Source organism: Calliphora vicina, chromosome 5, assembly GCF_958450345.1.
Source record: "Calliphora vicina chromosome 5, idCalVici1.1, whole genome shotgun sequence".
Classification (NCBI taxonomy): Eukaryota; Metazoa; Arthropoda; class Insecta; order Diptera; family Calliphoridae; genus Calliphora; species Calliphora vicina.
The window spans coordinates 63,994,226-64,022,161 of NC_088784.1; the positions used below are offsets into that span (position 1 = coordinate 63,994,226).

General features: G+C 31.1%; 1 protein-coding gene across 1 annotated transcript in view; it reads right to left on the reverse strand.

Annotated features, from left to right (window-relative positions):
- LOC135961327 (myb-like protein O) overlaps positions 1 to 18,227 on the reverse strand; it is a 138,023-nt gene extending 119,796 nt beyond the window's left edge. Inside the window, exon 1 of the mRNA XM_065512822.1 lies at positions 16,105 to 18,227. Coding sequence (XP_065368894.1) covers positions 16,105 to 18,227 — 2,123 coding nt within the window. The remainder of the gene's footprint in view (positions 1 to 16,104) is intronic.
- Positions 18,228 to 27,936: the final 9,709 nt, after the last annotated feature.

Sequence of the window (27,936 nt, forward strand, 5' to 3'; positions counted from 1 at the left end):
ATCATGTTTGTAAAACAGCAAAATGCCGTTTTTATCAACATCATTTATTTGCCTTATAATATAAATTCCGTATCTATTTATTTAAATTCATCCATTTCAAAAGCTTCTGGGAAATGCAAATCTAAAGGAATTATAGAAATATTGGTATCGAAGAATTGGGGATTTATTACGATCAGTTTTTAATACTAATTTGTATGTTGAAATATCAATACTTGAAAGACTTGCGATTACTTTATCGCGTAGATATATTTTGTCTAGTGGTAGTTGGTTATCATCATCCTCAAAGTTTTATGATTATTTTAATGAGAAATATGTACATTATATGTAGACACATTATGGAAATATAACGTTTGGGATATAATTTTTAAAAATTTAAACTTTTTAAAATTACCGTACAAATGTAGAAATTACCTGCCTACCGTACGGAGGTCTAAATTACCGTACAATACGGTAATTACCGTACGGTTAACATCACTGGTTACTGGAAAAGCGTTCATTTACTTTTTACTATTATTGAGAATTTAAGAGAGTAATTTTGTAAATTTTGATTTTATTCTCTCGTTGCAAGTATTTACTGGTAAAGTAAATGAACAGACCTAATGTATAATTCATTACTTTGAAATATATGTTTTTGTTTACACGAAATTAATTTATAACGAAACTATTGTACAGAATTCAACTGTGTCTGTGTACATTTTATAACTTCGAGTTTTTTTTATAGAATTCCAAATTTAAAATCATTTTTAATTTTTTATATTTCCGAGTGGATTGAGGCCTCCTAGCTGTTTCTAAACCAGTGGTACGCAAAAAGAGGCATTTAATTTGTGTGCTCTTTTGGGTAAAAAATAAAATATCCACAACAACATCAAGAAACTGAATGAATTGTGTGTATTTTTACGCTCTATTACGCTCTTTTGTTCACATTCGGGTTGTTTGACGAAAATCATCGTAACCTCAACAATATGAACGCCTACCATGGTTCTAAACCAAATTTAAAACTTAACAACACCACCTCTAATGGCGTGGGAAATTTTATTAAAATCGGACTATCCGTATAGCAGTTGCAGATTTATTTCCTTTTCTGGCAACTACGAAATATTCAACTTTTATGTACGAGAAGGCTCTTTATTTCAATTGGAAACGAGTTACCAGCGGTAATGAAAATAATCATACCGGAAATTAAAAAAAAAAATGTCAGTTAGACTAGATAAAATTAGACGTCCAAAATTGTAATCAGATCAAGATAGCAAACATTATACACCTGTCGTACTAACAAAAAATTAATATTGCTTTGCTATCCATATAGCAAAGGTCTTTGTTTGTTAAAGTACTAGTAAAAGCTTTTGGTTATACCTTGAAAAGTAAAGGACGATGCTAGATGCGAACATTCAATGACTCGGTTTGATAAAACTCACTAATTATTCGCAAGTAAAATCCCTTACTTTTAAAAACGGTGGTTTACTCCCTTTAAATAAACAGGATACTTTTGATTGCAAATAAAAGCAGTTCCCTCTAATTTTTTTTATATATGTAAAACTATAGTTAAATATGAAATTTTGTCTTTCTATCATGATTGAAACCCGTGCCGACTTGCGATTTAGTTTTGAGGTGCAAATTTTGCTATTAATTTGCAATTTAATTTAAAACAAGTAAGAAAGTATTATCGGTCAAGCCCGACCATATAATACCCTACACTAAGTAAAAGAGCAAAAACACTTTTCTTTTAACATTTCAATAATTTATATGTTAGAGTGATTTTCGGAAGTGGGCCTTATATGGGAGCTATGATCAATTATGGACCGATAACCATGAAATTAGGTCGTGTGATTTATGTCTATATGAAAGTTAACAATGAATTTTGTGTATATACCAACATTTTTAAGCGATTTATGCACGTTAAAGTGATTTTCGGAAGCGGGTCTATATGGGAGCTATGACTAATTATGGACCGATCGTAACAAAATTTGGTGACATGAATTTTGTGTATATAAAACTTATTTGGAGCGGAATTTGTGGAGATACATATATAAATTAAACATTTATGAACGATAAAGTCCAATTTCGGAAGGACATTTGTATGGGGGCTAGGTTAAATATAGGACGGAGGTCCTTGGTCCGAAAAAATAATATGTACCAAATTTGGTCGAAATATTTTCAAACTTGTGACCTGTACTCTGCGCACAAAGTTTACATGGACAGCCAGCCAACCAGACAGACGGACATCCTTTAATCGACTCAGAAAGTGATTCTAAGTCGATCGGTATACTTTAAGGTGGGTGTTAGACCAATATTTTTGGGCGTTACAAACATCTGCACAAACGCATTATATCCTCCCCACTATGGTGGTGTAGGGTATAAAAATCGAAATAACGACATATAAAAGACGAAATAATTATATAACATTACGCTATCTTTCCATCGGAAATTCCAAATATTGAAAATTAAGAAATTTAAGGATTAACGTTTTCCGGTTTTAGGAAAACTTTCAGAGTATATTCAAAATTACCTGGACTATAATATTCTGAACAGATTTTACTTAAAATTGATAACAGTAAGGAAATTGGGCTCATTCGCCAAAATGTGTCCAACAAATTAGTTTTTCTCGAAAATCGCAAAATTTATATCGCAGTTATGGAAAAACTATAAGAGGTATTGTCATACTTTTTTCATATTTGTATTCCCAATTATGTTGTCAATAAATCCCCATGTGAAGATCAAAAAATTCTATAATTTGTTTAACAAAATTTTTAAAAATTTGAAAATGGAGTTTTGGAACTGCCGTTAAAAAAAATTATTTTTTTTTGGTCATACCTGCGAATAGGTTAACGGTTTCCTACTAAGACAAAAACTCATACACAAATAAATATGGATATATTTTATTAAAAATAGCTTTTATTTTAATATTTTTCAAAATATTTTAATTTTGTTCCTACATTTCTTGTTCTAGTGGCCTGAGACACATTAATGGCCTGGCGAATTTTTAATAACTTAAAAATTTTTTAACCAATTTTTGTCTTTTATATCTTCTTATAACGAAAATTACGTACACATTTCGATTCTTTAAAATTAAATTACAACGCAAATTACGTACACAATTCGATTCTTTAAAATTAAATTACAAAAGTAATTTTTTAATGGCAAAATTTAAAAAAAAAACTGAAAAAAATGCATTTTTTCCCCTTGTAAATGCATCTCAAAACTTCAGAGGGCTTGCGGCAAGTCTTATCCCCAACCGATTTACCTAAGATTTTTTCAGGATGATTTTTTTACTAATGTTCACCAAACTGGAGGGTGAGAATGGCCAAAATCCAACTTTCGTTTATTGAGGGCCACCCTAATATACACAGCGCCATATTTCGAGTAGCATCATGATTGTTCTTAAAAAGAATTAAATTAATAACCCTCCAAATTATCACAAAATAACAATTTGTTGTGCTCTTCCTTAAGTTTTGGTCACTATTTCATAACATATTTCGAGTTAAACAATTTATTTAGCGACCGCCAATATAGCTTTCTCAAGGTGTTCCTCCGAAAGAAAAAATTGTGAAAATAAAAAGCTGGATCTAAATATTTCCAAGACATTGTGCACTTTCATCAAAACCAATTGCCTATGGTGTCGGTAATAAATTCTCGCGATTTATATTCAGCTTTCTCGAAGACCGCACTATACGAGTTATTGTAGATGAATTTAGAACATAATTCAGGGGTAATTTAAGGTTCCTTTACTTCTTTTAGTCTATTCCAAATTTGTCTAAACGACCGCACAGAGGGATTTTGGTGTCAAAAAGTCAGTTTTTCAAACACTTAATTTCAAAAATCAAATGATGCAGTTTTGTAGATAAATGTTTAAAGATGAAATGTACACTGATAGTTTTAAGAATTTTTTTTTTTTTAAATTGAAGTAAAGTCCATGCAATGGTGTTAAGCAAAAATTTACTTATATTTTCAAGCAATTCAATGGTTTATTTATGCATAATTTTCCTAATAATACCATTTAGCTTTAACATATTCGAAAAATATAGCATTTTTCCATAAATACAAAAAAAAAATTATGGGGATATCATAAACCGTTATGAAAATATGGCCATATTTATAAGCCTCTAAAAATTATTTTATTTTTGATTTTCCGTGGAGAAAAAAAATGTTGCCCCACTTTTCCCCAAGCTGTTTTTATAATAAAATGAAAGGTGGGATTGTCTTGTTTCGATAATAAGAAAAAAAGTTTTCGGAAGTTTTCGGAACAGGATGAAAGCTTCACATTTTTTGTCGAATAATAAACGAAATATCAAACAAATTCTTATCTATGTATGGGTTTCGTGGGCGGTGGGCGTGACAGATTTAATTAAAACTCGCATGCGTTCCTTTTTTGTATCAATAAATGTATATACCAAATGCTTGGATATAAACAATTTTATGCGAAAAAATCAATTTGGATTGTATGGGCAGTGGGCGTTGGGCGTGGTCGTTTTTGATAAAATTTAATATTTTTCTTAAGTTAGTCCATGTAATTCTCGGTGCCAAATTTCAATGCTCTACGACCACTGCTTATAATTTTTGCAGTTTATAAGCAGTATTGCATTTAGATTGCATGGGCGGTATGCGGTGGGCATGGCCGATTTTAATAAAACTTAGCATACGTTCTTCTTTTGTTTCAGAAAATATATGTACCAAATTTCTAGACTTTTACTTGGATAGAAAAAATTGTATGCGAAAAAATCAATCTGGATTTGTATGGGCAGTGGGCGTTGAGTGTGGTCGATTTTGATAAAATTTGATTTTTTTCTTAGTTTGGTCCATATAATTATAGGTACCAAATTTCAGCGCTCTACGACCACTCCTTATAATTTTTGCAAAAAAATGTATGAAGCCATCCCTCTGTGGACCGTCTACGGCGACAATGAATAATATCTATCGAAACATCAAAATTCAATATCAGCTGGATACGATGTTGCTGTCTTTTCATTATAACTAAGTAGCTGACAACAGGGCGACGATAGCTGCAAACGACATTTGTAGTCATATTACTATGGATACAGCAGTAGTCTATGCTGTCTTCATAGACTACTGCTATGGAGTAATATCTAAAGTGTAGTACAAACAACTGTTTTGAAGAGACCATGCTCTAGATTACTTAGAGACACTAAAGTGACAATTGACTTCACGTAAATTACGTGGGATGTATAAAATATACAATTTTTAAGTCAGCTAATAAATCAGACATTAGTGTATTGTCTAAAGGGAATATATTGACTGCTTGGAAAACTGTTGGAGAACAATTAAAATCACTTCAGATTCTTTAATAACATTCGTACAACTACATAGTGCTAATACTATCTAATACAGTTTACCTGCTAACATGTTTTCATTTTTAACTAACTTCTTTTAGATTATAGAGTTGCTACATTTTAAACTTAATTAAATCCAGACAGTTTTATTAGCTTATAAAAGCACTTAACATATTAATAATAAAAATCTAAAACTGAAATGTATTGCTTTAAAAGACTCAAGTAAAAAGCCCTCTAGAGTTACAACTGTAACAAATATGTTAAATGTATCCTTTTCACCCCATTCCCAGCTACACATCAAGCGGGTATAAATTAATAAATATAAAAAAACAAACAAATTGTTTTTATATTTTCATGCACACGTAATAGCTCACGTATTGAAATTTGTAAGACAAAAAAGTGAAACAAATAAAAAAAAGAAACATCAATGTTATGGAAGCAAGCAACATGCACACTTCAAAACACACGCTCAAGTACTACATGGAAACAAACATAGGCACTTCTGTTTCCCATGCTTTCGCTGCTGTTGTTTATGAGCTGCTGTGGCAAAGTAACAAGATTATCCCAAATTAATGAGGATGAGTAATGTCTGAGTTTATTTAAAAACATAAACATGTCAAAAAACACATACTCAAACATAAATAGCTGCTACAGTGAGGCAGTGCGTGTGTATTGTGAACAAGTATCTTGTATCTTTAAGATAATTTGCATAAATATTGTCAATAGGAAATAACTTTGCCTAATTGAGTCTCAAATGTTTCCTAAATACTTCAGTAGCATGTGTCACATACCAAAAACAAAAAAAAAAGAAGGCAAAACAAAAAAGAAACACCAACCGCCCTACATACATATTCAGAAACACATATAGAAATAGGTATATTAGGGTTGACCTAATTTTACACCCAAGATGCTTCATCATCTAAAAACTAAATGCTAAATATTTGAGCCAAATCGGAAAACGTTTAGATTTTGCACATTTTATTTGAAGTTTCGATATTAGCTCAAAAAAAGTTGTTAAACCTATTAGATGCGTGCAAACAAAATTTTCGAATCCATATGAGATCCAAAGACGTCCAATGCATTTCAAAAATGTAACAGTTTGTTGTGGATTTTGGGCTGGCGTCATCGGTCCATATTTCTTTGAGAACGACGTTGGACAGGCCTGTAGGTCGATGATTACCAGCTTATTTTGGCCTAAATTGAATGATGTGAATACCAATGATATGCAGTTTTAACAGGATGGTGCCACGTGCCACACAGATCATGCCTAATCGCACAGCGGTATAGAAAATTAAAAGAAAGAAATAAATCTGTAGCTTCTAAACTGTTAGTCCGTGCACAAAGAGGAAGTGTTGTGGAATTTAAGTTTTGAATATGGACCTCATAGGCCCACCAGGAGCGTAGCCAGTAGTCCCCAAAGTAGGACACCTCGGGTATATTAAATTCTTTTAAACGATCCTATCTCTTTGTATTCTTCTTTGTAAAATATATAGAATCCCCTCGTTGAGCACTAAAAAAATTATCTCTTATACCTTATTATAGATATTCTCATTTGAAAATTAAATTTTAAAAATTTTTACCCTACTCCAGTTTTTTGATAACAGCGAGTCCCGATTTTCTCAATTTTTCCTTTACTGGACTAACAACAATGAATGTGTCATATAAAAAAGAAAATTTTTTTCAAAATATTTTTTTTAGAAAATTGAAATTAATACGTTTTCAAAAGTTAACCTTTTTAAAGGTTAAATATTTTTAATGAAAAAAAAATTTGAAAATGTTAGATATTGAGGGGAGCAGGTTCATCCAAAAACGCATATTTTTTGTGTAAAATTACAAATTATGGCAAAAAATTCTCAAATCGATAACCCCGACCTTGGTAGCCAAAAACCTCAAAAATCCCATTTTAGGGATATTTCAAAACTTTTTTGGAAATTGGGAGATTCCTAATAACAAATTTGTTTTAGTTCTTCCATTTTCAATAGACAAATATATACAGTGACGGACAATACAATAGAATCACTACATATGAATTCGATTAAAGCGGTAAAACTACAAAATTTGATTTCAAAATTTAAAATTTGTTCATTATATAGTCCCGGTCCACACTGTGAAACATTTGCTGCAAAACATTTTTAAATTCTCTTTTGAAACTGCATTCGTGTCCACACAGTGAAGTTTTTGCTTTTCAGTTTTTGACATTTCTGTACAGTACGAATACGAACGAATAAATGTGGATGACATACTCAGCAAAAACTTCATGTACATGAAACAAAGTTCCCTTTTTCATTCATCTTTCCCCTTTCATCAACAAACTCAAATGTTTTGCAGCAAATGTTTCACAGTGTGGACCGGGACATATTAATGCTCATAACGTAAGCAATAAATAGAAAAAAACAAAATAAAAAAATAACACATTATTATGTTAAAAACGATGTCAAATCTAAAAGACTAAATAAAATATGCGACTTTCAAATAGAATCAATCAGTCTTAAAATATTTAAAAATAAAAAATCATCATAAGAATTCGTTGTTTTCTTAATATTTCGTTGCATATCAATTATTTCTAATAACTGCATCAAATTTTTTGGGGATTGAATTTAACAAACTTTCGCATGTAGGTCGGGAAATTGCATACCATATTTCCTGAATTTTCTGCCAAAGTTCATCCTAGTTTTTCAATATTTCAGGTCCGAGTTTGTCTTTTACTATTTTCCATAGGATTTAAGTCTGGTTATTGAGACGGCCATTCCATAACATGAATTATATAAAAACCATTTTTTGGCAAGACCTGACGTGTGCTTTGGGTCATTATCTTGCTGGAAGCCATTTTAAGGGCATATTCCATTCTGCATGTGGCTTTATAACATTCTCCAAAATATTTACATACAAGTGCTTATCCATATTTTCTTTAATCAAATAAATTTGACCAACGCAAAAGCATCCCCATATAATAATATTTCCCCAACCATGTTTAAACGTTTTTTGGTTTTTGCCATTTTTTGGACGTCTAGCCCATGTCTTATCATCACTACCAATTAAATTAATGGTCATTTCGTCCGTCCACAACACATTTTGCCACTTTTTTATATTTTCTGGCCCACACCAATCCTTATGATTGCTCCTGGTTTTAAATGAAATATTGGTAGTGATTCTATTGTAATGTCCGTCACTGTATAGCTGTAAAATTTCATAAATAAAATTTTCATTTCAATTTTTAAAAATTTGTATCTTTGCAAAAACTAAATAAAAGTAATATTTTGCCATATTTTTCAAAAATGTATTCCATGAATTTTTTAATTGTGAAATTTCATTCAAACCGGACTAACTTATTGTGTTCCCACTTTTTATACCCTACACCACCATAGTGGGGAGGGTATATATATTAGTCTAGCACCCACCTTAAAGTATACCGATCGACTTAGAATCACTTTCTGAGTCGATTAAACGATGTCCGTCCGTCCGTCCGTCTGGTTGGCTGGCTGGCTGTCCATGTAAACCTTGTGCGCAAAGTACAGGTCGCAATTTTGAATATATTTCCATAAAATTTGGTACATATAATTTTTTCGGCCCAAGGACGAACCCTATTGAAACTGGCTGAAATCGGTCCATTATTTCATATAGCCCCCATACAAATGTCCTCCCGAAATTGGACTTTATCGGTCATAAATGTTTATTTATATATGTATCTACACAAATTTCGCTCCAAATAACTTTTATACATACGAAATTCATGTCACCAAATTTTATTACGATCGGTGCATAATTAGTCATAGCTCCCATATAAGACCCGCTTCCGAAAATCACTTTAACGTGCATAAATCGCTTAAAAATGTTGGTATACACACAAAATTCAACATAGTTAACTTTAATATAGACATAAATCACACGACCTAATTTTATGGTGATCGGTCCATAATTGGTCATAGCTCCCATATAAGGCCCACTTCCAAAAATCACTCAAAAATATAAATTATTGATATTTTAAAAGAAAAATATTTTTACTCATTTACTTGGTGTAGGGTATTATATGGTCGGGCTTGACCGACCATACTTTCTTACTTGTTTTTCTATACCACTGTGAATCGGACATTATGCATGAGCGATTTGAGGGCATGGTCATCTCACGTGGAAATGATGTGTTCTGTCTACTATTGGCCCCGTTAGACTTTTGCTTGTGGAGTTTTCTTAAGTCGAAGATCTATACGACCTCCAGGCAAACAAAACTCGGGCCATTGGTCAAATTCAGCCTTATTTATGACCACCCAGCCAAGCCGTGGTAGACATTTTCATGAAATTCATGCTATTTTAAAAGCAAATTAATAAAAAATTTCAATGTCTAACATTTTAGTTTTATTTCAAAACTAGCCAATAAAATTATTTAAGCATTATTTCTAATCATAACACAATTCTTAATTATATCTAAATTTTATAACGGAATAGGAGTATGGGGTTTTTTGGATAAAATGTTTTTCCTTTTGAATTTTAATGTCCTTAAATTTGTTTGTATTAATAGTAAATGATGGTAATTTTTTATAAATAATTTTTTTTCAAAATTTTAAAAATGAAGTAAATTTTCTTAGAGTTGCATTTTTTTTGCTAGCACAATTTTACCATTGTTTATACTAAAAAATTTATAATTATCCTTACGTAAAAAAATATAAAAACAGCAAATGTGGACAATTGGATAACTTTTTGAGCAAAATTAGTGCTGTTGAAAATCACATTGCATAGCGTTGCATTTTTTATGCACGCTACTGTATATCTATAAATTTTGGGCTATTACACTGTGCAACAACCAAAATCGGAATGGGATGAGACCAAAAGCAAATGAAAGCTTACGTTTTCCATAACAAAACCCTCAAAGCTTTTTTTATTTCAGCGCTAGATTTTCTTTACACGCATTTGAAGTTAGTGATTTTGGAACGCTGGCTAACAAGAAAAAATCATTAAAAATTTGATGAAACAATGCCTATTTATTTTTATTATCCCGGAAAGTTGTGGTAACTTACTATTTTTGAGGTCGGGGAATCCATTTTTGATATTTTTACCTAAAACTCACGATAGAGAACGCTGCACAGTGGTGTAGGGAAATAAATCTATAACTTCTAAACGGTTGGTCCAATTTTAATGAATTAGGATTTCATGCGCCCACCAATGGCGCGGGCAGGGTTCCCAAGGTAGGACACCTCGGTATGTTAAATATTTAATACAATACTATTTCTCTGTTTGCTCTCTGATTTAAAAGGAATGCATGTATAGAATCTCCTCGTCGAGCACTACTCATATAGCTTAGGAGATATTCGCATTTGAAAATTAAATTTTCAACATTTTTACCCACCCTACTCCAGTTTTTTGATAACAGCGGGTCCAAATATTTCCTGATTTTCACTATTTTTCTTTTATTGAAGTAAAAACAAATGTATATGTATGTAATGCAAAATTTGGAATTTTGTTTTTAAATTTTATAATTTTGGTTGGTATCAGGTTACACTTAATTGGTTAAAGTTTTCAGAAAATATTTTTAATTTGTATTAAAACATCTATAGGAAAATGAAATACATACAAAACCATGGTGGACAGTTACTCAAATTTTCAGCATTTGATTTATAGATGATGGAGCACAAATTCAGCCATTTAAGAATCATCGGTAAAGTTCAAAATAAGGACCATCCTACTTTATAAGTATGCAGTATATTTGGAGTATGAGAGTTTGTGATTTTATGCTACTGATGTTGTGATAATTCTAGTTTGGTTATCTAACATAATGTTGGTAATATATACTAAATTATTTTTTCTTTTTGTTTTATTTTATAAAATTGTTATTTTTACTGTTTGTAGCTTAATTTAGTTAATGTGCAACACATAAAATAAATTAGAAAAACTTAGTTTTGTGATAAAACTTTAAGACTAAAACACTTGCATACATATGTATATGTGACATTCTTACACATATTAAATACTCAACATACATACATAAACATATGTATGTAGATATCGTTACCTAAAATGCAAAATAACGTAACATCACTTTTGATAAGTTTATAGGTGAAGCAAAAAATGTTATATAATGAAAACTACTTGAGATATTTAAACAAAATTTTTATCAAAAAATAAAAATTTAAATAAAATCATATTTTTTTATTTTAAATTAAAGCAGTTATAGATATTTTTATATTTTTTATTTTAATTACTAACAACTACTTATTTAAAGTAAAAAATGTACTTCATAAGGTCAGCAAAAAATTTATTAAAAAAAAATATTAGGAAACTAACTAAAATAAGGTAAAATACTATTTATTAATGAATTACTCAAAACCTTATTTTGCACTTGATAACACATTGTTTTAAATTTTGTTATTTTTGATAGTAAAAGTTTAAAATTTTGTACACATATATGTAATAGGATGTATGTAGTGAATCGTAATCAATAATAAAATCAATTTCGAATTTTTTGTTGATACGTTGTTTTGCATTTTAGTTGACGATACGTACTATATAAATGTCATGTGGACATGTTGAGTTGTTTTGGGAACATGTCAAGTTGTGATGAATTTGTATGTAGAGTTATTTTAGTTTTAAAAAGCCTGTTTGGACAACTGACATTAAATAAACTGACAACAACAAATTGTTGTTGTCAATAAAGAACTAGATTAGCTAAAGTGACATAAAATGTAGTTTATGAAAATGTTTGTATAGTAAAGTAAACTTTTTACAACTGAAGAAATAATAATGTGGACGGAATGTTGTAAAAAAAATACTATGATTAATTCATTTAGTTACTACAGTCGTACTCGAAATTTCCAACTAATTTAGTTAACTAGAAAAATAGTTCTTTGTGTCTATATAATCCTTCAGGTTTGATATCCAATTGATAATGATTTGAAATAATACAATTTCTCCCATGCCATAAATTCGTAAATTTATGCTCTGATAACAAAATTTTAAAAACTTCGAAACCCAGGGTTTACATTTTTGGTAATTTGAGCTGCATTGAATCCAAATCTGACTCACTCACATCAGGTTTTCGAGACAGAAGAGCGAGTCCGTGACTTTTTGAATAAAACACAGGTTTTTGGATAAAACATCATTTTATTTTTCAACATAGTCTGCATTGAGCTCTATACACTTTGTCCAAAGTTTCTAAAATTTGTTATCCCTTCCAAAAATTAAGACATGTTGAGGCCATCAAAATAGGTATTTGTTAAATCCGTAAAATAAGCCAATGAGGAAGCAATTGATGGATTTTATCATGGAAATTGCACATGCGTGCACCCTTTTGTGCCCCCGATATTGAGAAAACACGGCAGTCATCATGCGAAAAGCATTCTAATGTCCATATTTATACCCTACACCTCCATAGTGGGGAGGGTATAATGCGTTTGTGCAGATGTTTGTAACGCCCAAAAATATTAGTCTAACACCCACCTTAAAGTATACCGATCGACTTAGAATCACTTTCTGAGTCGATTAAACGATATCCGTCCGTCTGGCTGGTCGGCTGGCTGCAGAGTACAGGTCGTAATTTTGAAGATATTTCGATCAAATTTGGTAGATATTACTTTTTCGGCCCAAGGACTAAGTATATTGAAACTGGCTGAAATCGGTCCATTATTTCACCTAGCCCCATACAAATGTCCTTCCGAAATTGGACTTTATCTATATAAATGTTTAATTTATATATGTATCTCCACAAATTCCGCTCCAAATAAGTTTTATATATACAAAATTCATGGCACAAAATTTGGTTACGATCGGTCCATAATTAGTCATAGCTCCCATATAGACCCGTGTTAACTTTAATATAGACATAAATCACACGACATAATTTCATTGTGATCGGCCGATAGCTCCCATATAAATCCCACTTCCGAAAATCATTCAAAAATATATATTATTGAAATTTGAAAAGAAAAATTTTTTTGCTCTTTTACTTAGTGTAGGGTATTATATGGTCGGGCTTGACCGACTATACTTTTTTACTTGTTTTGTATGACGTTTTTATTTATAACTCCTGAACTAATCGAGTCTCCATCGAAATTTTTTTGCACGAATATAATAGAGAGTTTAGGTGTCCTCGTACCATTTGCTTTTTAAATGTTTAACACCGCGTTCTTTGATATTTTTTACATTGAAATATATACTCCGAAAATTTACCTTTATCCTTTTGAAAATAAACAATTTTATTCACACCATTTTAAAGACAATATCTTTGGCTTTAAAATGGAGTCAAAAATTATGCTGGTCTTTGAGTAGTTTCAAAGTTATGGGTAATTATGTGTATATAATTTCAGAAAATTTTTCAATTTTCAGATCGCGATATTTTTACATCGGAATGAGTTTCCATTGAAAAAGTCACTGGTATGAGAACCATATTGGATATATTATGTATGTGGTAAATTTCATTCGGAGATGGTAAATCCGACTGCTGTCCGCTTTAATATGGATCTTCCCTAGTGTAGGGACCTCAACTGGGTATCCAGAATGTTCGGCACTATCCGTGCTTGTACGATTACAACGAATTCACTTTTTTACCATTGATATTGATGGTCCAGATTTGCCACCGCACAGTGGTATGAGAAAAAAAGAGGGAAACAAATCTGTAACTTCTAAACCCTTAGTCCGATTTGAATGAAATTTCACATGCGCAAAGAGGAAGTGTTGTTGAGTTTAAGTTTGGGCCTCATAAGCCTACCAGGAGCGGGACCAAGGGTCCCCAAAGTAGGACACCTCGGGTATGGTCAATTTTAAAAATGATACTATTTCTTCGTTTGTGTTCCGATTTCAACATATGTAGAATCTTCTCGTCGAGCACTACATAAAACCTCGTCGTAGCTGTCAATTAATTATCTCTTACAACTTAGGAGATATTCGCTTTTGAAAATTTAATTTTCAACATTTTTACCCACCCCACTCCAGTTTTTTGCTGACAAAGGTTCCACATGTTTCCCGATTTTCTCCATTTTTCTTTTATAGGATTAATAACAGATGTATATATCAAATAAAGAGAGAACTGTTTTTTTACATTTATAAAAATGTTGTTATGTAGGCAACATGTTTTTTTATTAATTTCTATGTTAGGTAAATTCTCAGCGAGTTGTTAGGTTTTCCCTAATTAATTTGCCACGTAAAAAACATAATGTAGACATTTAATATATCAATGGATAGAAGATTTTGTCTACTTTCCAATAATGTATATAGCTTTTGAGAATTAACAAATTCATGGAATACTTTTTTGAAAAATATGACAAAAAATTCTTTTTAATGAGTTTTGTCATAGATACAAATTTTTCAAAATAAAATAAAATTTTATTTATCAATATTTTTTAATGAAATTTTACACTTCTATAGATTATTTTATTGAAAATGGAAAAATGAAAACAAATTTTGAAATTTGTAATAAGGAATCCCCCAATTCCCAAAAAAGTATTGAAAAATTCCAAAAATGGTATTTTTTCGTTTTTTGGCTGTAATATCCATACTAGGGGCGGGGTTATCGGAGCCCTTTACAAAATAATTAAGAACACATTGGGTCATCTAAAATAGATTATTATAATTTGATATCGACTATGCGCTTTGAGAATTTTTGCTCTAAAATTGAATTTTACATAAAAAATAGGCATTTTTTGAATGGACCTGGTCCCCTCGGTATCAAAAACCATAACTTTTTTTTTATTTAAAATATTTGGTGTAAAGTTAGCTTTTCAAAAAGTACAAATTCATTATACATCCTCTTAAAAATTTTTTAGATAACTTAAAAAGAATAAAATTACTTTTTTCCCAAAAAAATAGCGAAAATCGCCTTTTTTAATTTTTTTAAATTGAAATGCATGTAACTTTGGATTAAGGCACTGTGCACCGTATTTATCAAGCTTAGCCTTGGTTTGAGTGATGGTTTTTTTTCTGGAAAAAATTTCCTTCTTTCCATTTCCTTCTCAAGTCACGAGGAAGTCTACTTTCAATTTGTACCAAACACAAACTACATGACGCAGCTTGGTCAAATTTTGACAGGAGTAAACTTACATATGCATGTTGATGGCTTTTCAGTTACGAGGCGGGAAATTTGAAAAGTCACGGACTTTGAATTTCGAACATACTCGTTCGTACATATTGGCTTCAAAATAAGGGTTTAACGTCTGTCATATTTTGTTCCTTCTTTGAGATATCTCCACCAATAATTTTTCACTTCTAAATTTTTCAGATCCTAAGATTATTTCAGATATACCACTATTGCAGGTACAGCGAGCACCCCTAGGACCAATACTTCTATATAGTGTAGTATGCGCACCATTCACCCAGTTCTCAAAATGGTCACATATCCTCTCCAGAAGATTTTTCAACAAAAAACACGGTATCCCTTCTTTGTCATTCTCTTACATATAGAGACTTTTAATGAACCATTACTGAGAAAAATGAGAATCGTTATTGTTTTGGAACAGGCCAAAATAGGCCGAATTCACTAACGTTTCCTAGTCTATAACTTCTTTGCTTGTTAAGCAATTACAAAACAAAATTAAAATGCACCAACTAAAAGATTTCATTCTTATTTTTGGTTATGCTTTATTCTAATAACTTGGACGAATTATCAATATTCACACTGTAGATACTAATTGAAATACTAAAATCTTTACCAGGACAAGTACGAACATAATTCTGTTTATAGACCATATTTTTCATTCTTTTTCCAAACCTGTGAAGAGCATACAAACATGTGTTGGTTGTTAGGATTTTTGTTAAACAAATAGTTCTTAAATATAAAGGTCAATTGCTTTAGTTAATATATATTTCTGTTATTAAAAAATTAATAGTTTACACCACTTACCTGGTCAACATATTGGCACGATTTACAGCCACCTCTGCTTCGACGCGAAAACGATCCTGTGCATAACGATCGACCACGCCCTCGCCCAAATTCAACGACGTTCCGGCCTCACAATTCGAACCGAGCGAATGTTGCGTTTCGACAATTTGCAGAAATTTCGTTACCACGTCACGACCGTGCATTAAATCACGACGATTGCTACGCGATATCTCATCCCAATCGTAAATCTCTTCCGAATTAGCAGCATCCACCACACCCTCCAGAAAATGATTGGTTTCATCATCACCAGCCACCTCTGAAAGACCTTCTGTCTCCGTATCCGTATCAGAGTCAGATTCATCCAAATTACTTAAAGGAAAACCATTGGCATGACCACTGTCATCATCACCATCTTCCATAACTGCCTCATCCATTATCAGATCTTTAGAAGATGAGGAGGCATCATCCTGAGCCAAGTCTGAAGAATCATTGAAGTTAATTTCATCTTTATCGTAGAAAGAAGCTTGATGATGCTCAAAATGAATACTGCCTTGGCTAGTGCTGGCTGAGTGTAATGGCTCAAGCGAATGATCTTCAGAGGAGAAAGGAAAATCATAGGGAAATTCCGTGGTGAAGGATATATTAGAGGAGTCCTCGGTCGAGTTAATTATAAGATTTGCAGTGGTAAGCAGAGAGTAAGTTGACGAGCTGCTTGATAGATTTAAAGGTTTAAATTTCAAATCTTTAATATGTTGCCAGGATGTTATTAAATTTTCATTTTCCGTTTCGTTATCATCCAAATCCACATTGTTGTCAATGTCCTTAATGAATTCAGAGGAGAAGTTTTTAAATTGCTTATCAAATTTGTCATCCAAAAGAGAACGAAGAGTTGTGGCAAACAATTCATCAACGCCACCATCGACAGCCTCAGCCTCATCATTATCATCAGCCTCATCATCCCCGTCATCATTGAGATTCGAAACATTCTCATCATTTTGATAGAATACATCAGACAAATTATCATCATCGTCATTATCTTCTTCGTCACCATCATCAACACCATCATATTTATCCATTATATCTGGCAAATCACCATCATTTACACTTTCATTAGTGTCAATATCATTTGTGACCATATCAGTTTTATCTCCATTTAGCACCACTTCGCCCTCCTCCTCACCCACCACCTCCTTGGCCACTTGATGACTGCTGCTGTCGGCATCATCTATGCTTGCAACAGTTGATGTTTGTTGTTCTTCTTTTTGCTGTTGCAACTGTTGACTGTCGTCTGCTGTTTTGGGAATATTTTTACTTGTGTCCTGCATTTGAGCTTGCTGTTGTAGCTGTTCGGCTTCTAGCAAACTACGATGATGATTTTTGGTCAAATGACCACCATTTGTATTGAATTTGTCAATATTCAATTGTCGCAAACTCTCTACAATTTTCTTTTTATGCAATTTTCGTATTTTGTGGGTCACAGCTTTCAGAGTTGTGGTGGCCACTGGAGCAGAAGGTGTTAAATGATGTGTTGCCACTGTGGCCTGAAAGATGCTGTGAATGTTGCTGGTATCACTGTTGCTGGTACTGAAACCAATGCCTTTGGCAACAGTTACATCATTTGCATTATTCAAATGTCTTGTAACATTGTTAACAACATCAATGTCAGTTGCAATAACGAGGCCATCTGTATCTAGCTGGGAGTTTGCATCAGCATCAGCATTCTCATCATTACCATGCGATGAATGAAAATTTGTTGAAAATTTGTTCAATTCCCGTTTTGTCAGCTCCTCATCAATGTTTCTGATAGTTATAGCCTTTTGGTCATCAGTTTTATGTTGTAAATGCAATTCCTTATTCCCCGGACTGTTTTCATACAATGTTCTTGTTGAATGTAACTGTGGTTGTGGCTGCTGCAGCTGTTGCTCTTTTTCAGTAGATGTGGAATGTCTTCGTTGTTTGGAACGTTCATGTCTAATATTTAAAACATCTATAGCAGCCACTACTGCTACTTCACTAACCTTACTGCTACCCTCCATTAACTCAACCTCATGTTGTTTCGTTAGGGTGGAGCTTGAGCTGGAGCTGGCGCTAGTGGTGGCATCCACCTTACTCAGTGATACATTGAGTCCATTAAAGATTAGCATAATTATTGCTACATTCATAACAATATTAATAGCCAGCATCATTTGTTTGTTTTTTATGCTTTTAAACAAACAATATGGGATGAAAAAATCTTAAATAAATTCTTCTGTTATAACTGTTTCCGTTTCTGTTATTTGTTTTCTTTTTCCTTGTATTTTGTTATTTTATCTGTTTTTTATTATTTCTCTTTTTTTGCGGAAATTTATGATTTCGTTTTCGCAATGAGACTACCTTTGAATTTTTAAACGTTTCAATTTCACTGTGGTCTCATAATAATTTAATAATATTTTTATATAATTGTATACTTTATTATTGCTGGTTTTTTTATAAATCATCCTTAACATGGCGCCACATTTGTTTTTTGGTTTTTACTGGGAAAAGCTACGAATTATTATAAAATTTTCCTTTTTTCATATTGCAACCACAGGTTTTTGGTGAGACTTGGTGTTTTCATTAAATCTGAAATAAAAATTTTAATTAGATTTTTTTAAGATAATCTTAAATAAGTAAAAAAATATATGAAATTTATCTCTGTAAATTATAATGGTATATAAATGTAAGCATTTTTTACATATAATTGAATGTTTTTATCGCAAAGATATTTTCCACACAGGTAGAAAATAAAAAGAACAAAATTCCAATAATTCCCAAAAAATATTTTGAAACCATATCTCAAATAAAGGTTATGCTTGATAAATACCATGGGAACTCTGCACCATCAATTTCAATGGTATAGAAGTGGTTTACTGAATTTCGTTGTGCCTAACGTTCTGGAAGCCCATTTGAGGTCTCTACACGCAAAAGAATTGAAACAAAGCACGATATATTGTTTGTCGATCGGAAATTAAAAGTGTGAGAGATTGAGGAAGTCATAGGCATAGAGAAAACACATAGAGCGGAAACTCTCCTGTCAAAGACCTAACTCAGTTGTCAAAAACCTAAGTGGTGAGAATGGACTAGTAAAAAAAAACTATGTGAAAACAAAAACAACACTCGTATATGTAACTTTTTTGAGTATTTTTTTTTGTTTGAGTTTTTTTTCGAGTTTCCGCTCTATGTTCTCTATGGTCATAGACATCACACATGGCTCATTGATTTCATATTTGAATGATCACTTGGGTATGAGGAAGCTTTGCTCACAATCAAGTGAACAAAAGGGTACATACATGTGCAGTTTCTATGGTAAAAATACCTGAATTAGGCTGCGAAATGCTCCCTCTTCCGCCCTATTTTCCGTATTTACCCTCAAGTAACTATTTCTTGTATTCAAACAAGAAGAAATGACTCGGACGAAATAAATTTGACTACAACAATGAAATCATATCACAAAAAATACCTATGTTTATGACCTCGACATATCATTTTCATATTCGAGCCCAAAGAAAATTTTTTCTGAATTAATATGAACCCTTTTAGGGAAAAATTTAAAAAAAAATTACACATTATAGATGGTCCGAATGGGGACCAGATAACCGCATGGATCTTTCTTCGGAAAATTCCCCACCATAGGTAGTTCCGTCACATCAAAAGAATTGAAAAAAGTAGGTCAAAAATGAAAAAAAACATAAATATATCCTGACCTACGGCAGATAACACCCACATATTTTTGTAAATATTTTCAATTACTATTTATATAAATATTTTTATGTTTTTACCTTTTAAAAACTGTGGTTTATTACTTTAAATAACCCGTATTATTTTAATTGCAAATTAAAGATGTTCAGTAGTTAAAAAATGTACTCACAAATTTATACAACACTTTTTTTAAAGAATTTTGAGAATTATATATAAAAAAGAGTATGGAAAAGCGATTGCTGTCATTTATAAGACATCACACATCTGATACAAAGTTTTAGCCAAGTTGGCATTACTCAAATACAACTATGAAGTGGTATAATGAGAATATTATTGATGTTATACCAAAACACGTCAATTAAACAATAGAAGTGGGAAGAAAAGTTGTGCAGGTATTAATGGGAGGCATAAAAAGAAAAGGCAGAAAATTTATTCGCAATAAAGACTCATAAACCTATAGTTATATTATTTTTAAAGCTTAATAAATTACCTTTAATTTCATGTATAAAATGTTAACATACGTTGTTTCATTTAAACGTTATGCTCGCTTTAATCCGTAACGATTTTAAGTGGTCACTTCTTTGTTATATAAAACTGTAGATGGTTTTCGAATCACAGCTTTTGGATTTTATAGCACTTCGCCTAAATTCAAAATTTGTATATATAATAATACTGGTTAAATTCTAATGCTCATATGTATACCCCTGAATCTATTTGTGCTAATACGAGGTTAATATGGCCATTGTTGGACTGTAAGCGCATGTCGTATCTACTTGCATGTCGTATATCGATATACAACGATTATGACTTAGCAATATGGTGGCGATGCATCCGTGTTGCAAGACTTGGGCTGCCTGACTATGATTTCTGTAGGAGTTGCTGAAATGGGAAGGAATTAAGATGCATAGATGCCTGTATTATGAAGAGCAGATTTTTAGAAAGATCAGACATACAAATAGCTCCTCCGTTGTATGAAGGTTTTCGCTCATTATAATTCATTCTCTCCTCTAGCATCTCTAAAATATAAATTACTACCTATATTTCCTCCACTATTCATACTTAACTTATTATACCCTCCCTCTTTCTTTCATTTCTCGCTCTCTTCTCTTCTTGCTCATTCGTTACAAATTTTTAAAAGTCAACGAACGAAATCCCGTAACTTCCAGTGATAATTTGTACAAATTATTACAAATTATCAAGTACGCGAACACAACTATTTTAAAAACATAAATTCATGTAGAAAAATGAAGCAAGGAGCAACAAAAAAAAACGATACATATGATTTTTATTTATTGTTAAAATTTTAATGAAATCTCCCATGATTTGTGTTTGATATTACAAAAATCCTTGCATAAGCTTAAAGAATATATAAAAATCATTGATTTTGAAAGGACGGTAAAAAATTCGCAACCATAGGGTACAACAAAGAATAATAACAAGAAGTGAAACGCTGTCAAAAAAAACCTAAGTTGGTTGTCATAAAAAACCTAACTCTATGCATGTATTGGTAACATTTTGTTTATATGTATTAGTTTTCAAACCACTTTCACCACACTCCTCAAACACACAGAGTTGTAAAAAAGCGACCTTAAAAATTATAACAAATTGTACTACAATTAAATTTAAAAAATTCAAACAATTCTCAAATTATTTAATGTATATTTGAACTGAAAAGATTATATAATTAGATTTTCAGCTTTTTATTCCATAATTTCTGCAAAAATTAAATCTATTTTATTAATTTTTAATACTAAATTTTACAAGTGTGTTTTTTTCAGTTTTAATTTCAACACCCAAAAATTAAAAGTCAAAATAATTAAAAAAAAATATTTTTCGTTTGTGCGAAATATACATGTTTCGGTTATTTTAATGGTTTATATGTGTGGAAAAAAATAAAAGAATATTATGTGTCTGTGAAAAAGTGTGTTAGAATTGCAAATTTATTGCAATTTTCAGGAAAAAGTTTTGAAGTCAAATCTCTCTCTCAAGTGTGTTGAATTCACATACTACTTGTATGTGAGAAGAGAGAGAAGTTGTTGTTGTAGAAAAATTGAGAGGCTTCCCTTCTTGTTATTCTTTGGGGTACAACTAGAGGCGCAACTGAGAGTAAGCTGAGAGTAAAAATAATTCCTCTCTTCACACGTACTTGTGATATGTGAATTCAACGTACTTGTGAGAGAAATTAACACATTAAGAGCCAGTTTTTGACTTCGTATTTAAATATGAATTATATTTAAGTTCTATTTAAATACGAAAATGAGTTTCTCAGTGCTTTTTTAAATGATACTTAAATGGCCAACGTTGGCCATTTAAATTCTATTTAAGTTTCATAAACTACCATATGTTTTTGACATCTGACTTTTGTTTAGTTTTTTTTTCGACTCTATTGTAGTGAAAAAAAACCAAACAGCAGCGCGCTGCAGCGTTTTGCTAAAAAAAAGCGTCTTGCAAAAACTACAATTCCGATGCTTGGCAATTGGAGCTTCTTTTGTGCATTTTCCTACCAATAATTTTATTGTTTAATAAACTTTCATTTCTTATTGGGCAAAATGTAACAATTTTTGTTTTGGTTGAACAGCTGTTTTAAGCAAAACTATCGATAATTTTTTGATATTTAGTAGTGCTGCCATACTTTTATCTTATTTAAATAAGACAAATTATGTATCACTGAAAAACTCAAACTGTATTTAAATACAACTTAATTTTAAGTAAAAATTAGTAAATACGTATTTAAATAACAAGTCAAAAACTGGGCATAAAATACTTAAAATTTTACCTTTGATTTTCCGACTAAATACAGACCGAACCACTTTATTACACTTCTATACACTATTTTATGATTTTTTTAACAATTTACAGCACATTTTATTTCCGAAACACGTTAATTTTGCTCAAACGAAAAACAATTTTTTTTATTAATTTTTGACACTTAATTTTATTTGTGGTGGAATTTAATTTATTGAACAGAGTTTCAATTTCTGGTATTGAAAATAGAAGAAAATTTACATAAATTAAAATTTAAACATTTTTATACAACTCAGTGTGTCTGGTGAAAATTAAAAAGGCACCAACATAATCTCAAAACTTTGTACTAATACATTCTCACGACTTAGATTTTTGACAACAGACTTAGGTTTTTTCCCTTTCAGTAATGCTTCTATGGATATATTATTCTATGTTCGCAACCCTTTACAAAATCTACTTGTACGATGTACCCTACTGAGGGTCTGTGCGGTCCGTCAACAAACAATTTAATTCAAATACTCCTCCGCTTTGGATGCATTAAATTTCATGTCAATGAGATCCATTTGGAAATAGCTGGTTTATTTCTAAAATATTTTGACCAATGAACAGATTACTCAGTTTAAAAAACGACTCAAATATTGGTGTCATATGATCAAAATGTTAAATTGGAAAATTCCATGCACCATATTACAAACTAGAATTGTTCTGCCTCTCAAGTAACAAAAACTGATCGCATTTATTGATAGATCTGCCCAAAAAATTTTTTGTTTGGATTAGTGTAATGAACATACATATATATAATAATTACCCCTGCAACTCATAGAAAATCTATTAGTAGGTTATTTATTGAACTGGAACAAATTGATTACGGTTTGAAAAAGGGTCAAAATGCTATTAAACTAAAAGACACAACAAACACTATCATGATACATTTTCCATTGATTTTTTTTTCACTTTCCATTATACATCCTTAAACTTTAATACACATTTTTTATGCTGCAAAACTAAAGGCTATTTTTAAGGTCATTTACAAAAAAAAGAAGAAAAAAAAACAATATTATAAAAATGTGTTTTCTGGGAAAATAATCCAAATTAAAATTGACATAATTAGGAAAATGTCAATAATACATATTATGAAAGCAAAAAAAAGGTGAACATTTTCATCGAGCAGTGACAGGAACAAATTTCGATGATTTCTAAAAATGAACTTTACAATTTGTGTTTAACATGATGTGATGTCACTTCTAAGAATTTTTGTCAAAAGGTTAAACTTGTTTTTCTTAACAAACAAAATAGAATTTGGAGTTTGTAATACAAAACTTTGGGTGATAGAGTAAACAAATATATAAAGAGTCTTTCAATTTGTCTTTAATCATATATTTCCGCAATTTCTTACTGCTAAATAAACTTTACTAAAATTATAATTATAATCATAAAATGGTGCTTTAAGGCTATAATTCAATCAATTACAGACTTCTATACAGGAATTTAAATTGGATAATTTATTCTCAGTTAGTTATTGAATATTATATCTAGTGCAAACAGCAAAGGCTTTTTACTTCGAAAATGACAAATTTTGTACCAACAAAGCGTCAGGATGCAGGATGTTTTGCTTTACTTTTTTAATTTGGAAAAAAGTGCCGCTGAAGCACACCGATTGCTTACCAGAGCTTATAGTGAATTTTATCCATCCATTTCAACGTGCGAGAGATGGTTTGTGCTGCTCAGAAGTGCTGATTTTGGCACGGAAGACGAAGATCGCCCAGGCCAGCAAAAAAAATAAAAACCAAGAATTGGAGACATTACTCTATGAAGATTATTGTAAGACTCAACAAGAGCTTGCAAAATAATTGGGAGCTATTCAAGTAGCAATTTCAAAACTTTTGCGAACAGTAAGATTCATCCAAATGCAGGAAACTTGAGTGCCATACGAACTGAAGCCTTGAGACCTTAAAAAACGATTTTTTGCTGCTTGAATGCTATAAAAGAAAATCATTTTTGCACCGACTCATTACTTGAGATGAAAAATGTATCCATTATGATAATCCATCCATCCAGTCGAATCTTTACCAAATCCAAATCTCATGGTGCTAAGATAATGCTCTGTATTTGGTGGAGCAAAAAAATTAGCCTTTTAAATTCTGACCATCACGGGGAACCTGTACTGAATGCTACTGATTCGTTTAAAGAGAGCATTGGCCGAAAAACGCCCAGAATATGCGGCCAGACATGAAACCGTAATATTCATATCATGACAACGCTCAGCCACATGATGAAATACTTGCTGAAAAGAATTTAGAATGAAGTGGTTGGTTCTGAATAACTTTAAACTTTTTGTGGCCATGCATGAAAATTTATAATATATTTTTGGTAGTTTTAAGTTTTTTGCGATTTTGATTTTGAAAATGAAGTTTTTTTGATTTTATATGTTCACATGGGCTACAACTTTCGGCTACAATTTTCTTTATGACAAGGGCTACAATTTTGCCTCAGAGAGTAAATCAGAATTCCGAACTTTTTGCACGATATGAGCCTGAGAAAATGATCACCCATAAAAAAGTGCAAAACTGGGAGACACGGGTCTTTTTCTTTTATAACGTACTGGCATCCGAATATGGTTATATTTCCAAGTAAATGAAAACTGCTACTTTGAACAACAACTAGAAATTTCAAGTTAAATGTACAACCTCTAAACAACCTGATTACATTTCCAGGAGAAACAATTTCCAGAACTCGGGAGCATGAAAAAGTGCAAAATAACGAGCACCGTAATATGTATGCAGTTAAATGTTTTCTTTAGTTAGAGAATTTCCTAATTATTCCCCAAAGCTTTAAGTATACCAACATTTGCTACTAATTAAACTTTAGCAAAGCGCTTCATCTTCATTGTTTGCTATTTACCAAAATATTTCAGCTAAAATTAAATAAAAAAAATCAATATTTTTAAAATTAGGCTAATCTAAAGGTTCATACCTCCATAGCCCAGAAGACAAATAGCAGCATAAAAAAACTAAAATAAATGAAAACAAAGTGTTATAAAAAAACATTCAAAAACCTTAAATGTGCTCAAAAAAGGACTAAATATTTTGTTCAACACCAAATAGCAAACACATAGAAAATTTAATAAGAATCCTTAAAGTAAACAAACCCTGAAATGGTTGCACACAAAAAAATCCATCTGATTTTTTTCTGTTAATAGTACTGACAAACAAATCCCGCAAAAAAATTTGCTAAAAAACCTAAATTTTTTGTTCCCGCTGAAAGTTTCTATATGTAACCACAAATATTTTTTGCCATAATAAGATTTTAATCTGCTTTTTTTTTTTGCTAACTTCGTTTTTATACCCTACCGACAGCCATAAGTGTCGAGGGTATTAAACGTTTATGCTGTGGACATTTAAAAAAAAAAATATAAAAACTTTAATTGTATTAAGTATTTAGTCAACACAGATCAGTATTAGTTTGTTTAAATAAACCAAATATATAATTATGCCGAATTTCAACTTTTTATATTTTCGCGGAACTTTTGAAAGCTGTGGAAAGAATCAATCGGTCCCTACTGCAGTTGAAATTTTTATTTTAACTATATTTTAATTAACAACGTCACGGATTGCAAAAGAGAAATTCTTTTGGCACAAAAAAATAAGATTGAAATTTCTTACCAAAAGACATAAATTTCTCAGATAGAAATTTCTTACCAAAAAAAATTTGTAATTCTTCGGAAAAGGGTACGAATTATTCGCCTATTAAAGTATTTCCAGTTGCTAACATTTTTTTGGTAAAAAAATAGCAATAAAAACATGCTTATTTTTTTGTGAGCCTCTTTGGTGAAAAAAAATAATTCATACATATATGCATACAGTTGTTTTTTAATTTATTATAAATAATTAAAAATATTTAATAAGCCCTCGAGCTAGGAAAACAACAGAAATGAGAAAGGATATATTATGTATGAATGTATTAATTTAAAAAAAAGGATGAATGTGACTGTGTTTTTGTGGGTAAATTGTAAAGTGTTTAAATAAGAGTGAGTTTATATCTTTCGAACAGTGGTTCAAAGGGTTCCAAAATTGTATAAAAATCAAATTAATACTGAACTCCGCTTATGTTTTTTGCGACTATAATAATCAAATATGTTGTTATTCCACCTGTCTAGCCTTAAATTTGGTCAAAGTAAAATGATCCTTTAGTTGATCCTCAAGGTCTACTTCCACTAGTGTTCGTGACAAATTTCCTAAAGTAATGCACACAAATTAAGCTACGACTATGGAATGTATATTCTTCTTTCTCTGAATAAGAAATTTTGTGAAAATGAGCGAATTTACTTAATTTTGAATAAATTTGAAACGAATCCATCGATTTTTATGATCGATATCTAATTTTGTTTCTATTACATGCGGCTTTGTGCTAAAGTAATAAATCTGTACAATTTCTGCCGTTTTCTATTTTTCATGATTTTTTTAAAACAAAAAAAATGCTATTTTCACGTAAAAAATATATTTTTTGCTTCAATTTGTTATTATAACTCCGAAACTACTAAGCCGATTTAAACGCAATATATATGTGAAAATTTGTACATAGCATGCGGAAAATGTTTTTGAAATTCAATCAATGGAAAGAAGAACATTAACTACTCAATTTTATGTATATCACACAAAAAACTAAAATTTTAAGAAAATGAGCGAATTCACTTAATTGTTAATAAATTCGAAAAGAATTAATCGAATTTTATGATCGAAGTTTAATTTTGTTGCTATTATATGTGGCTTTGCGATAAAGTAATAAACCTAAACAATTTCTGCCGTTTTGAATTTTTCATGAGTTTTTTAAAACAAACAAATTTGCTATTTTCACATAAAAACAAGTAAGAAAGTATAATAATAATAATACCCTACACTAAGTAAAAGAGCAAAAAAAAATTTTCTATTAAAATTTCAATAATTTATATTTTTGAGTGATTTTCGGAAGTGGGGTTATATGAGGGCTATGACCAATTATGGACCGATCACCATGAAATTAGGTCGTGTGATTTATGTCTATATTAAAGTTAACTATGTTGAATTTTGTGTGTTTACCAAAATTTTTAAGCGATTTATGCACATTAAAGTGATTTTCGGAAGCGGGTCTATATGGGAGCTATAACTAATTATGGACCGATCGTAACAAAATTTAGTGACATGAATTTTGTGTATATAAAACTTATTTGGAGCGGAATTTGTGGAGATACATATATAAATTAAACATTTATGACCGATAAAGTCCAATTTCGGAAGGAAATTTGTATGGGAGCTAGGTGAAATAATGGACCGATTTCAGCCAGTTTCAATAGACTTGGTCCTTGGGCAGAAGAAATAATATGTACCAAATTTTATCGCAATATCTTCAAAATTG